This window comes from Dunckerocampus dactyliophorus, chromosome 12 (genome assembly GCF_027744805.1).
Source record: "Dunckerocampus dactyliophorus isolate RoL2022-P2 chromosome 12, RoL_Ddac_1.1, whole genome shotgun sequence".
NCBI classification, from domain to species: domain Eukaryota; kingdom Metazoa; phylum Chordata; class Actinopteri; order Syngnathiformes; family Syngnathidae; genus Dunckerocampus; species Dunckerocampus dactyliophorus.
This window is the reverse complement of record NC_072830.1, coordinates 11,606,811-11,621,239: the sequence shown is the minus strand read 5'-3', so window position 1 is coordinate 11,621,239 and position 14,429 is coordinate 11,606,811. Positions and strand designations below refer to the sequence as shown.

The following is a 14,429-nucleotide window of genomic DNA, read 5'->3' as shown; positions in this document are numbered from 1 at the left end:
CGTTCTTATATTATTTCAGATCTCTATTATATTGGAATACTATTATTTTGGAGTACTATCACACTTGGAGGTAGTGTAGAAGGAGTGTGTTGAGTACCATAAGTGCCCATTCACTGCTCTGCAGGAAAGGGACTGTGATGACGGGCTGCCAACATGAAATACGTGAGTATAAAACATGTCATGGCTGTGAAAATATCAATTTTTTGATGCTATTGTTATCAAAATGTTGTCATGTTGCGTATGATAAGTTCCATGGCTGGATGACAATGAGTTGTCCGATTGACCAACAGCCAAAAAGTCCAAGTCCAAGTCCAAGAAGCAGTAAGATTCCACACGATGAGCGATGATGAGCGTGTCCAATAAAAAACATATAGATTTTTTTTCAGACAGAATGGTTAAACAGCGCAGTGGGACACAGCCTTAAGTAACAAAAGGATGGTGACTGAAAAGATCCCTGGCACAATTTATACATACCCTTTTGGCCTTTGGTAAAGTGCCAAACTGAAGAGGGCTTTTTGCTGTGTGATCAATTCGATTATTGATATCAGACGGCACTGATTCTGCTCTGCGCATCCTTGGCACTACACGTCACATAAAACAGGAACATCATGAATGTACACAAAAGGTATTCCGCACTCCTTTACTGCCGGGGTTGAGTTTGTAGGTCCTACTGCAAATATGTGGCAACCACTGACACAGATGAACAAATAGCACTCCATTTTCTTTTTCAAGTTTTATTGGTGTACCCCGCCTCTCGCATTGAAGACACCTGGGATAGGCTCCAGCATACCCATGACCGTCGTGGTGACAAGTGGTATAGAAAATGTATGGATGTTGTAATTATTAGATTGGATTCTGCTCTAGAACTCTCCCCTTCTCTCTTCAATCGACATTGTTTAATCCCTAATTATGCCTCACTTGCATTTAAAGTATAAAATGTATACGTAATACCTAGGAGTGCAGCGTTACACTATACCAGACCGTTCGGTCCGCCCTGCACGGGACAGTACAGCCTATGTTTGCCTGTATTATGATGTATTTATTATTCACTTGGGGTGAATGAGATGTGTTTTCTTTGGAAAAAGGGGAACAAAATCAGAGAGGCACATTATCTTTTTTTTCAAAACTCAATACTGATACTGATAACTTTCTACTTCTCAAGACCGATGTGATACCAATATCTAAATATCAAGACATTACCACTACCATATCACTACTATCAGGGGAACCAGACGGAGCCACCTGCTGTGGCCCTGCAAAGTGCACTATATTCGGACACATGCTCCTAGCAGCCGGTGTGACACCAGCGCTGGCGTTTTGGGTGGCTGATTTTCGGGTAGCTGTTTTTTTGTGTGCTCAATGTCTTTTTCCCCCTCTCATCGCGTAGCATTTGGTACAACGAGCACGCCAAATGTCTTCCTCGGAAAGTGAATGTTAGTTTACAAGTGAACTCAAGGGAAGTTATGACAGGCCGTTAACATCACAGGCAGCAGAAAAATGGAGCGCTTGATTTTTTAAATTATCGGTTATTTGAGCTATTTTTATGTTATCGGATTTATCGGCATGACGTCGTAATTACCTCATATTTGCCCCAATAACTATCGGACCCCCTCCAAAAAAAATCTACTTTACCAAAAATCAGCAAAATTGCGGGGCCGTGAATGTTGAATTGCAAATGTACGTGGATCCACCCTATTTATTTTTGAGTGGGAAGAAGTATTTCAAAATGAAAGAGGAGGTGAAACTGACCTATTTGAGGAGCACTCCCACTGAGGAAACTTTGTTGGGTAAAATCCCTTGACGTTGCCAGGATGTCAAATGCTATCATGTGACTAATTTTACTGTGTTTTATTGTCATTTCTGGAATATGCGAGCTATTGGCATAGAGGAAGTGTGAATTGAGTATGTTCATACATTCCATGTTGCTTACATGTGAGAAATGATATCCGACAAGACGGAGCACCTTTGGTACATTTGTTGTGACATGTTAATCTGTGGAGAGAAAAATGGAAGTATGACATTCATCAAACAAGCAAAGGGTGGATATGAAGCATCTTACTTGCAGTGTTTACACTTGACACCAAACATCATATTCTTGCCACACACTTGGCATGTCTGGGAGAGCCAAGATTTTGTTGAAAACCTGAAAGTACGGACACACACAATTAATGACATCTTCCATCCACCCTTCTTCATTCATTCATTTCTTTATTTAATCGCTTATCCTCTTTATTATCATTATTTTTATGCTTTTAATGGTTTATTTGAAATAGTCTTTTTTCCAGGGTGGAATGGAGTTGAAGAACGGCGTGCACAAGTGTGAATTTAATTTGGACCTATTCATGCAGGTAGAAAAATATAGAAAACACAGTACACCCAGAGACAACTGTCTGCTTTTCATGTTGCTTTTCACCTCTAAATGCATGCATTCTACACAGGTAAAATCTATCCTACCCAATCTGAAAGTGAGGGTTGACAGTCAGTGCTATTTAATGATTGAGTAAGTCATGTAATGGAACACACCTGGGAACAAAACACACCTGTCAGTCACTTGTTCCAATACTTTTACTCATATACACTGCTCACAAAAATTAAAGGAGCACTTTAAAAAACACATTAGATACATCAGATGTCAATATGAAGTTGGATATCTATACAAATAACGACAGGGCAGTGTCTTAGGAACAAAAGGATGCCAAGTCTTTTAATGGAAATAAAAGTTTTCAGCCAACAGAGGGCTCAATTGTGTAGACACCATAAAATCAGAGTGAAATGAAGATGTGGCAGGCTAGTCCATTTTTTCCAAAACTTAATTTATGCAACTCAAAATGCTTTTCAGTATCTTGTGGGGCCCCCACGAGCTTGTATGCATGCTTGACAACGTCGCGGCATGCTCCTAATGAGACGACGGATGGTGTCTTGTGGCATTTCCTCCCAGATCTCTGCGACGGCATCCCTGAGCTGTTGTACAGTCTGAGGAGCAACCAGGCGGCACCTAATGGACCTAAACATAATGTCCCAGAGGTGTTCTATTGGGTTTAGGTCAGGGGATCGTGAAGGCCATTCAATTGTTTCAATTCCTCCATCCTCCAGGTACTGCCTGCATACTCTTGCCACGTGAGGTCGGGCATTGTCGTGCATTAGGAGGAAACCAGGACCTACTGCACCAGCGTAGGGTCTGACAGTGGGTCCAAGGATACCTTATGGCAGTCAGAGCACCATTTCCTAGGCAATAGAGGTCTGTGCATCCTTCCATGGATATGCCTCCCCAGACCATCACTGACCCACCACCAAACCTGTCATGTTGAACGACGTTGCAGGCAGCATAATGTTCTGCTTGTCTTCTCCAGACTCTTTCACGTCGATGACAGGTGCTCAGGGTGAACTTGCTCTCGTCTGTGAAAAGTACAGGGCGCCAGTGGCGGACTTGCCAATTCTGGTGTTCTTGAGCAAATGCCAGTCGAGCTCCACGGTGCTGGGCAGTGAGCACAGGGCCCACTACAGGACGTTGGGCCCTCAAGCCACCTTCATGAAGTCTGTTCCTGATTGTTTGGGTAGAGACATTCACACCAGTGGCCCTCTGGAGGTCATTCTGTAGGGCACGAGCAGTGCTCAGCCTGTTCCGCCTTGCACAAACGAGCAGGTATCGGTCCTGCTGAAGGGTTGAGGACCTTCTACGGCCCTGTCCAGCTCTCCGAGAATAACCACCGGTCTCCTGAAATCTCCTCCATGTTCTGGAGATTGTGCTGGGAGACACATTAAACCTTCTTGCTGCAGCAGGTGTGGATGTGCCATCCTGGAAAAGTTGGACAACCTGTGCAACTTCTGTAGGGTTAAGGAATCGCCTCATACTGCCAGCAGAGATAATTACGCAAGCCAAAATCAGCACGAGTGGAAAACCAGTCAAAAAAGATCAAGAGGGAGAAACTTGAAATGACCTCCACATGTAAAAACAGTCCTGTTTTGAGGGTTTTCTAATTGTTGCCACTGAAGTGCACCTGTTGTTAATTCCATGAACACCAATACAGCTGAAATTGATTAACGAGGCCCTCAGCTGCTTAACCAACCAGAAAATTATCAGACAGGTTTAATTCAATTCATGCCAGGCCCAATAAAAAAAGTCGTCCTTTAATTTTTGTGAGCAGTATATCATTCAGTCAAAAGGTGCAGATGTAAATATCTGGAAATAAATGCTCAAATGTTGCTCTCTGCTCTTATTTTATCTTTTGATGTCAAACCCAAACGTTTGCAGTCAACAGCAAAAATAAAGGAATTCGCCTCACTGTTCCAATACTTCTGCAGAGCACTTTACTACTTAATTTGTTTACTTCTTGATTACAAATGTAGTCTTTGCTAGTTTAACATGCATAGGAAAATTATAAGGTAATATGATAATATGATAAGCTATATAAGGTAATATATGTCACACTCTACGGTGACGCAGGTTTGTTCCTTTTAAGTTTGTCTGCATTATGCTGTTTCAATATATTGTTTTGTCGTCTCATGCCTCGTATGCTGGTCTTGCAGAAGCAGACACCTGAGCTGGGCGGAGCTACTGGACTCCTGCAGCTGTTCCCCAATAGCACCCTTTATTATCCTCACAGGTGCTCCTGGCCAGCGCTGGATTATTCCTCCTATCTGCTCCTTCTGCTGCATGTTTGTTCTGTGTTCTGCACTCGCCTCTGCTCAGGTGCTTCAGCTGCCGTCCTGCGGCCCAGTAGCCCATCCAGCTCCTACGGTGGAAACTGCCGAAGATAGTTTTGTGTCTCTGGTATATCCACGGCGCCTGTCCTGTTTTGTGCGCCGTTGCCTTCGGTTCTTGTTTTTTCTCCTCTGTTTGGATTATTAAACCTCTCTCACTGCTGGAACTCTCTTGTGATTCATCCACATCGCCTTTCATCGTGACAGAATAATCTAGCCATTATATGGATCCCACAGAGCAGGAACATGTGCAGTTTGCCCACAAGGCCCAGGGCCAGATGCTTTCTCGCCACGAGCAGATGTTGGTGGACCTTCCTCCTCTGATCCGAGACATGCACGCCCGCATGACAGGGTTCTCCCACCTTTGGCTCCGGTTCCCGCGGCACTCCCACCTCCAGTCAACAGGCCCGTGAACCCAACCTGTCACACCCTACCAGGTGTAAGAGGGACTTTGGAGGGTGGCGGCTTTTCTTACATCACTGCCTCCTCATCTTCAACCAACAACCCCAGACCTTTGCTTCAGACTCTGCCAAGGTGGCTTACATTATTGGCCTGTTATTAGGCCGCGCCGCAAAATGGGCAATGGTAGTATGCGAGTGCAAGCCGGAACTCCTCACCAACTTGCCCATGTTCATGGAGGAAATAATGTGTTTGACCACCCTATGAGAGAGCGAGAAGCGGGTCTACGGCTCGTGGCATTGCGCTAGGGCTCTGGCTCAGTGGCCGACTATTCAATAACATTCGACATCCTGGCGGTGGAAAGCGGCTGGAATGATGAGGCCCTCCGCTGCGGGTTCTTGGCCGGCCTCAACTCCTGCATGCAGGACGAGTTGGCTTCCCGTGACGAGACCCGCACTCTCGAGGAGCTCATTTGCCTCTCCATCCGGCTGGACGGTCGCTTGCAAGAATGCCCCTGACAACGAGAGAGGCGCCACAGCACAACAAGGCTGTCACCCCACGGTCAGGAGTGCCTCTTCCTGCTTCACTCTCTCGGGGGGCTCAGTCGGAGAGGAGAGGAGGGGATTCCCATGCAGCTGGGAGCCCACCGACTGTCGGCCACGGAGAGGAAGCGTTGTTTGTCGCTCCGGCTGTGCCTGTATTGCGGAGTGGTGGACCACCCCATATCGTGCTGCTCCCACCGCCCTCGACCCAGGCGTTCGCCTCCATCGCCGAACTCCACCCCGGCAGGACAGGCCTCATCGCCTCGCTCCGCCTCTACTATAGCCGTGGGCCGCCTGCAGGTTGAAGGTACGCTGTCCTGAGGGGAGGGGGGGTCTTTTCCCATTTGTGCTTTAGTGGACTCGGGAGCTGATGAGAACTTTATTGACAGTGGGCTAGTGGAACAGCTTAAGATCCCGGTTGAGCTGGTTGACAGACGCAAAATCGTTCGGTCGCTTGATGGACGTCCCCTTGCGAACATTACGCATCAGACACACACCGCGTCGCTCCTCCTCTCGGGTAATCACCACGAAGCCATTTCCTTTTTTGTCATGTCCTCTCGTTCCGCCCTCGTCGTTCTAGGTCTCCCTTGGCTGCAACATCACAGTAATCTTATTTACTGGTCCACACTTAAGATTAATAATTGGAGCACTTACTGCCACTCACACTGCTTACGCTTGGCTTCTCCTCCCATCTCTTCTTCCAGCACTGCCGCGCTTGCGCCTCCCGACCTCTCCTAGTCCCCAGGCAGTATTACACTCTTAGCGAGGTGTTCAGCAGTGATCGTGCTATGACACTCCCTCCCCACCGCCCGTACGATTGTGCTTCCTTGCGGCTGTACATGCCTCTGCCTGAACAGAAATCGCTTGAGAAGTACATCTCTTCCTCCCACGCTGCGGGGCACATTCGACCCTTTTCCTCCCTGCTGGCAGCAGGGTTCTTTTTTGTAAAAAAAAAAAAAGGATGGCACATTTCGCCCATGTGTTGACTTCCGCGCCTTAGGCCACTTCAAGTACTGCGTTATGCCTTTTGGCCTCACCAATGCCCCCGCGATCTTTCAGTGCGTCATTTATGATGTCCTGCGCGACATGTTAGATCGGTCCGTTTTTGTCTATCTCGATGATATACTTATTTATTCCTCCTCTTTTGAGCTTCACCGTCAATATGTGCTGCTCGTCCTTCAGTGCCTCCTAGAGAACCGGTTATTTGTCAAGGCTCAAAAATGCTCCTTTCACACACCTCCTTTTTCCTTTTGGGGTTTTATTGTGGAGAAGGGGCAAGTTAGACCAGATCTTGCTAAAATCCAAGCAGTGGTCGAGTGGCCCACTCCTACATCCAGGAAGCTTCTGCAAAGGTTCCTTGGGTTTGCAAACTTTTACCGGCGCTTTATTCGGGATTTTAGTAAAGTGGCTGAACCTCTGAACAAGCTCACATCCTATAAGGTGCCATTTTCATGGACTCCTGGCGCTGACTTGGCCTTCAGTAGTCTTAAGAAATTTTTCACCTCCACTCCTGTCCTTACCCACCCTAACCCCTCTCTCACTTTTATTGTCGAGGTTGACGCTTCGGACACGGGAGTCGGGGCCGTGCTCTCCCAGCGCTCCAGCACCGATCAGCGGCTGCACCCCTGCGACTTCTTCTCCAGGAGTCTGTTGCCCGCTGAGCGCAACTATGATGTTGGCAATAGGGAGCTGTTGACAGTGGTTCTTGCCCTTCAGGAGTGGAGGCACTGGTTGGAAGGAGCATCGCATCCCTTTGTCATCTACACGGACCACAGGAACCTGGCTTACATCTGCTCCGCCCAACGCCTCAATCCACGCCGGCACGGTGTTCCCTATTCCTGACAAGGTTTGACTTCACCCTCACCTACCGTCCTGGGTCGCGCAATGGAAAGCCGGACGCACTTTCTAGGATGTTTGCGCCACCAGTTGAGGATCCCTGCCCCGAAACCATCCTTCCTCAGACCCGGATTCTCGGTGCCGTCCAGTGGGAGTTGGAGAGGCAGGTCATTGAGGCAGTGAGGGACACACCTCCACCTACCGGTTGCCCTGCCGGGGCTCTAAGCTCGCTTGCCGGAGCCAGGCGGACGGCGTTCCTTCTTTCACAGCATTTTTGGTGGCCCACGCTCCATGCCGATACCAAGCGCTTTGTGGCGGTCTGTTCCTTCTGCGCCCGAAGCAAGTCCTCCACCAGGCCCCAGCGGGTTTCCTGCAGCCCCTCCCCATCCCCCACCGCCCACGGTCTCCCTGGACTTTGTCGCTGCACTCCCTGCATCAAAAGGCTTTTTGGTCATTCTGACCATCGTGGACAGGTTTTCTAAATTCACCCAATTTCTCCCCCTTCGCAAGCTTCCCTCCGCCATGCAGACCGCCAAGCTTCTGGTCCAGCATGTGGTCCGCCCGCATGGCATCCCCAGTGATACTGTGTCCGATCGGGGTCCACAATTTTCCGCCTCCACATGGAAGGCCTTCTGTCAGGCCCTGGGGTCCACCGCCAGCCTGTCCTCGGGTTATCACCCCCAGTCAAACGGCCAGACGGAATGGGTCAACCAAGACCTGGGGGCTATCCTTCGGTGTGTGGCTCACCAAACCCCCACTTCGTGGTCCGTCTTCCTTCCCTGGCTGGAGGAACACGCCAGTGTGTTCCTCCATGGGCGTGTCCCCATTTCAGGCAGTCTATGGTTTCCAGCCCCCAATATTCCCATCCCAGGTGCCAGGAGGTGCCACACCATCACTGGTCTCCCATATCCGTCGTATCCACCGGGTCTGGCGCAACACCCAAGCCGCCCTCACCCGCACAGCCAAACGTAACCAGAGATTGAACGATCGCCATAGGAAGGCGGCACCCGACTATAAACCGGGACAGAAAGTGTGGCTGTCTTCCCGGGACCTCCCCCTGGCAGTGGAGTCCAGGAAACTGTCACCCAGATTTGTCGGCCCATATGAACCCGGTATTGGCCCGGTTGAAGATCCCTCAAGCCGGTCACCTCCTGTGAGTTCAGCCCTCCGCCAGTGCCTCCTGTTCCACCTCAGTTGATCACGGGTCACCCTCACGCTCTATGGTGACGCAGGTTTGTTCCCTTTAAGTTTGTCTGCATTATACTGTTTCAATATATTGTTTTGTCCCCTCATGCCTCATATGCTGGTCTTGCAGAAGCAGACACCTGAGCTGGGCGAAGCTACTGGACTCCTGCAGCTGTTCCCCATTAGCACCTTTTCTTATCCTCTCAGCTGAATGAGTTCTACGCACGCTTTGACACCAAAACTCCTGATGAGCAGAGAGGGTGGCTGGGATTGGGCACACGGGACTCACCTCTCATGCTGACATCAGCAGATGTGCGCAGGGTTCTGAACAAAACAAACCCATGAAAAGAAGCAGGCCCAGACAACATCTCAGGCCGTGCACTTCGGGTTTGCTCATCAGAGCTGGCTGATGTGCTTTGACATATTTAACCTGTCGCTTCCATAAGCATCTGTACCGGCCTGCTTTAAGTCCACCACCATAGTGCCGTACCCAAGAAGAGCAACGTCACCTGCTTGAATGATGCAGTGTTGACTGCATCATCAGTGGACCGGTTCTGGCGGTATGCAAACTGTAGAGGGTCCACAGTGGCCGGGATGCTCTTTTTGATGTGGGTCATGACTATCCTTTCAAAGCACTTCATCACAATACAGTTAGTGCCATAGGGCCCTATAGCACTAACACTGTCAACACTGCCATCCACACAGCCCTTTCGCAACTACAGGGCCAGGACACATGTGTCAGAATGCTATTTATAGACTATAGCTCTGCATTTAATACAGTCAGCCCCCACAAACTCACAGATAAGCTCCTTACGCTTGGCCTGTCACCCCCCCTCTGTAACTGGGTGTTTAACTTTCTCACAGGCAGGCCCCAGTCAGTCAGTCTACAATCGCACATCCAGCTCAAGAATTGTGAGCACTGGGACCCCACAGGGGTGTGTGCTGAGTCTGCTCCTCTACACACGCTTCACCTATGATTGCGTGGCCTCCCAGAACACCAGCATCATTAAATGACACTACAGTCATCGGCCTGATCACTGGTGGTGTTGAAACATCATACAGAAGAGAGGTGGCGGACCTCATAGTTTGGTGTCATAATAACAATCTCCTTCTCAATACAGATAAGACTAAAGAGATGATCATTGACCCAAGAACAAGGGAAAAGGAGCCGCATAGACCCCTGTTTATTGATGAGACTGAGGTGGAGAGGTTGAAAACATTCAAGTTCCTTGGCACACACATCAGCGAGGACCTCACCTGGTCTCACAACACCCAACAAATTAGCAAGAAGTCCCAAAGGAGACTGTACTTTCTGAGAAGACTGAGGAAATTTGGCATGTCCACCAAAATCCTTAGTTGCTTCTATAGATGCACGAAAGTGTCTTGGATTCATGTCTCTTCTGTTGTTGTTGCTTAATTTATTGGTATTAATGTTTCTTATGTTCTTATTCATTTTCTTGTGTTTTCTTTCTTTTTTGGGAAAATGAACAGAACAAGAATTTCATTGCATAGCAGAACTATCTGTTTTACAGTGCATATGACAGTAAAACTCTTGAATCTTGAATCTACTGCAAAATAGATCAATGAGGATAATCCATAATCCATAAGTACAAATCCTTTATTTCTAAAATCACAAATTTTAAAATTTGCTAATCTAGTAAATTTTCAAACAGCTAAAATAATGCATAATTATATTACACAAAAATGTTATACAATACTTTTGTACAAGAGAGGAGAAATATGATCTCAGGGAAAAAATAAACTTAAAACACTTATACGTGAGAAGAACGCTACAAACCCACTGCATGTCAGTATGTGGAATCAAATTATGGAATGGAGTGAGTAAGGAACTCAAACAAAGCACTATGGTGAGCAATTTCAAGAAACAATACAAGCAGTTAATGTTTGCAAAATACAAGGAAGAAGAGTCTTGAACTTGTTCTGTTGTGTCTGTTTATATTTATTCTTACTTATTTATGTTATACTGATTATTGTATATGATTATTATTTATTATGATTGTGAGAAAATACAGACATTTATATTACCACATGGATTCATTACTTATCAATTTTCTATGTATTAAAAAGATAACATATGAAATACAGGAAGTGGATAAATGTACTGCAACAGATTCAAAATGGATGCGGCATAGGATTAAATCAGCTTTGCTTCTTCCTACTCCTTTTGGACATGTGGAATGTAAGTCAATGACAACACAACTGAAGACATAATGCAGTTTTTAAATGAAACGTTTTGTTATTAAGGGAGGAAAAAAAATATACAAACCTCCAAGGCACTGTGTGACAAAAGTGATTGCCCCCTAAACCTAATACTGTACACTGGTTGGACCACCCTTAGCAGCAACAACTGCAATCAAGCGTTTAACTTGCAATAAGAGATAATAATAAGAGATAATAAGAGATAATAATAAGGATAACTTGCAATGAGTCTCTTACAGCACTGTGAAGGAATTTTGGCCCACTCATCTTTGCAGAATTGTTTTAATTCAGCCACACTGGAGGGTTTTCCAGCATGGACTGCCTTTTTAAGGTCATGCCACAACATCTCAATAGGATTCAGGTCAGGACTGGCCACCTTACAGTTTTTCTCAATTGTTTACACACAAAAACTGGTGCTTGAGAAAAAATGAAATGAAACATGTAACTCATGCACCAACGAATTCTTCTTGACTACAAGCACAATTCCTGCTTTGCACTGAAATTTCAGTTCAAAAACAAACTTTTTCCAAAACAAAACACACAATTCTCAGCATTTGGCACAATCTTCATGAAGAAATTATCTTGTTTTCACAAGGAACACACTGCCAGTCAAAATTCTAAACTTAATTTCTCTACAATGCTCACTGACTCATCACATGGGCAAACACCTGTCACATAGTTTTACAATTAGCAATCAGAGCTTTAGCATAAAAGGGAAACAGGTGAGCACTTCTGTTTTGGAGCAATGCATGCTAACATTGGAATAAGAGGCAGAGCCAGAGGAATGAGACTAAGAGGAGGAAGACGGAGAGGACAAGAAAGAGGAAGAGGAAGGCCAAGGACTATAATCTCTGATGAGATCTGAGCCACTTTGGTTGACTATGTGGTCAGCTATGGTCTAATAATGAGGGAGGCTGGGCAAAGAGTCCAGCCAGATTTGAGCATGTAAATTGTAACATCCATCATCTGGACTTTGCGAAATGAGAATAGGTAAGACATTTATTCACACTAGAAAATTGCAGTACTACATATCAATATATCATATGTTTTATAACACTGTAAAAATAAAGTATAATTCAAGTAGAGTACTTATGATATTGGGAAATGTACTGTATAGGTATTCCTACACAGTGTTTACAGTATTTTTCTATTTGTATTACAGAACGGAAAGATTACCAACACAAGGTGGCCGGGACCGTCTTCTGTCCCTCCTGAACTGAAAAGTGCAATCATAAACATGGTCCTAAAAAAATAACGTCATTACATTATGGCAAATACAACGATATAATAGAGGACAATGACATATTTCCACCGGGCTGCTGTGGTTAGTAATTGGTCCACTGGCTACGCACGCTTTTTAGTTATCGCCCTCCATATTCTCCATTCTTCAATCCTATTGAAGAATTTTTTCTGCCTGGAGATGGAACGTGTATGACTTAAATCCACATACATCAATACCCTTGCTCCAAGCTATGGAAGACACATGTGGCGATATAGCAGTCGATGCTTTTCATGGCTGGATTCGCCCAGCTAGGCGATATTGCCTGTGATGTGGATGAGGTGCTGTGGCCAGACCGAAACAGAAGAGAAGATGCAGCAGTGTTTTTTTGTGCTGTCAAATGATTACAATTTTTAATCAGATTCATCATGGGTTTCAAATGAATTAATTATGATTAATCAACATTTGAAATGTCTGAAATATGCCCATTTTTACAGTATTTTATTGAACGGTAGATAAAGGGATTACATACAGTATACACTAGGTCCCCAACTTACAAACATCCGACTTGCGAATATTCGGAGATACGAACGCAAGCTGACTGGTCTATATTTTCATGTATTTTGCCTTTTGGAACTCAATATTTATACTGCTACATGCTTGACCAGTAGAGGGCACTGTGATTAAAGTTTATGAAGAGTTACAGTTTTTTCTAATTGCTAAAACACTAAAATGACATGCATAACACAATTATTTAAACTGACACACAGAGAGCAAAATCTCTTCTCAAGTCTCCAAAACTCTAAACACATGTTCTGCTTTAGACACATTTTGCAATTCAAAATGGTACTTTTTAAATGCACTGAACACGGTTCTCTGCATAAAAAACTACAATCTGACATAAGGTCGCATGTTTGCCATTTCAAAACACTGCCATTCAAAATGACAGTACATGAGCTAATTGGCCAATATATGTGGCGCCTGGCCAAACACCTCAATGCTTATTTGTTAACACTTCAGTCAGGAAGCAAGCACTATGAAAAGACAAGTGAGTTCTTTTGGGCATGGCACTGAAAGGAATACGCCTGGCATCTCTTTGTGCGCATGCATGTTGTTCAGGCTATGGAATGGGCATGTGATGAGATTGATGTGGGTGACATTCAGGGGTGGATAAGGCAATCAAGGCGCTTCTTTACCTCCATGTCTGGCAAGGGAAGATATTGCCTGTGATGTGGACGAGGAGTTGTGGCCAGATCCAGCTGTGTGGCAAGATGCTGCCTAATTTTTCTTGCCTCTCTTTTATTATGTATTTTTTTATATATATTTTATCTGCACATTTTTTCTGCAATTTTCTTTTTCAGTTTACTGTTTCGTGAGCATATATTTGTTCACTCCAATGTAAACATATCTGCGGTGCATATGTTGCACTGACTGGTGAAAAATAAAAGTAAATGTTTCAACAGCGTGTGTGTATCTGCAAATATTTCTGTGCATGTGAACAATCTGAAGACTGTTCTACAATTTGAACTATTTTAGTATTATGGCAAAGCATACTAAAGATGAGAGTGCTTTTCATTATGCCCAACAGTGTGTAGTTGATTAGACATGTTTTGTAATATGAATGACGTGTGTGCCACTTGGTACAAAAGTTTGATTTTGATGAAGCTATATGTAGTTTTGGTTGCAGTGCTTCATTTTGCAGGATATATGAGGGATTTTGCAGTTCGGGTGTATGTATTTTGTATTTAAAATTTTGTATTTTGTGTATGTATTTTGATAAAACAAGCCAAGTTTCCAAACTCATATTTACATACATACGCATATGTTGTAAGCACATACATGTAGTACCTATAGAATTGGTAAATTACTTTTTGTTAGACTTACGAACAAATCGACTTGCGAACGGTCGTCTGGAACCAATTGTGTTCATTAGTTGGGGACCTAGTGTATTTGCATGTATCACAGTAACAGCTCCAAATGAACTGAAAATTTCAATCAAGGTAAAAGATACAGATAACAGTGAGATGTGGCTTGCGATAAGGTGTATGCTTAATCACGCAAAAAAAAAAAAAAAACGTAATTAATTAAATAAATTAGTTACCGCTGTTAACGCGCTACTTTTGACAGCCGTAGTTTTTTTTGGTTTTTTTTTACTGTAACTGTGTGCAGTAAATTCTTGTTATTAGTTTTGTATGCAGACCAATGTATGTAATGTAATGTGCATATTTGTGTGTGTTGGTTGGGATGTACATTTGGTTTTACTTGGGAAAATCAAATATATTTGCTGAACAAAAAAAGCCCCACCTGTAAGTCATACAAGTGTTTTC

General features: G+C 44.8%; 1 protein-coding gene across 8 annotated transcripts in view; it reads right to left on the bottom strand.

Annotated features, from left to right (window-relative positions):
• The window catches only part of LOC129191217 (kinase suppressor of Ras 1-like), an 82,440-nt gene that overhangs the window by 28,683 nt on the left and 39,328 nt on the right, over positions 1-14,429 (bottom strand). For all 8 annotated transcript variants that reach the window (XM_054794368.1, XM_054794360.1, XM_054794362.1 and 5 more), the window contains exons 6-8: positions 2,060-2,143; positions 1,931-1,992; positions 475-581 (exon numbers count right to left, since the gene is read on the bottom strand). In XM_054794368.1, coding sequence (XP_054650343.1) covers positions 475-581; positions 1,931-1,992; positions 2,060-2,143 — 253 coding nt within the window. The remainder of the gene's footprint in view (positions 1-474; positions 582-1,930; positions 1,993-2,059; positions 2,144-14,429) is intronic.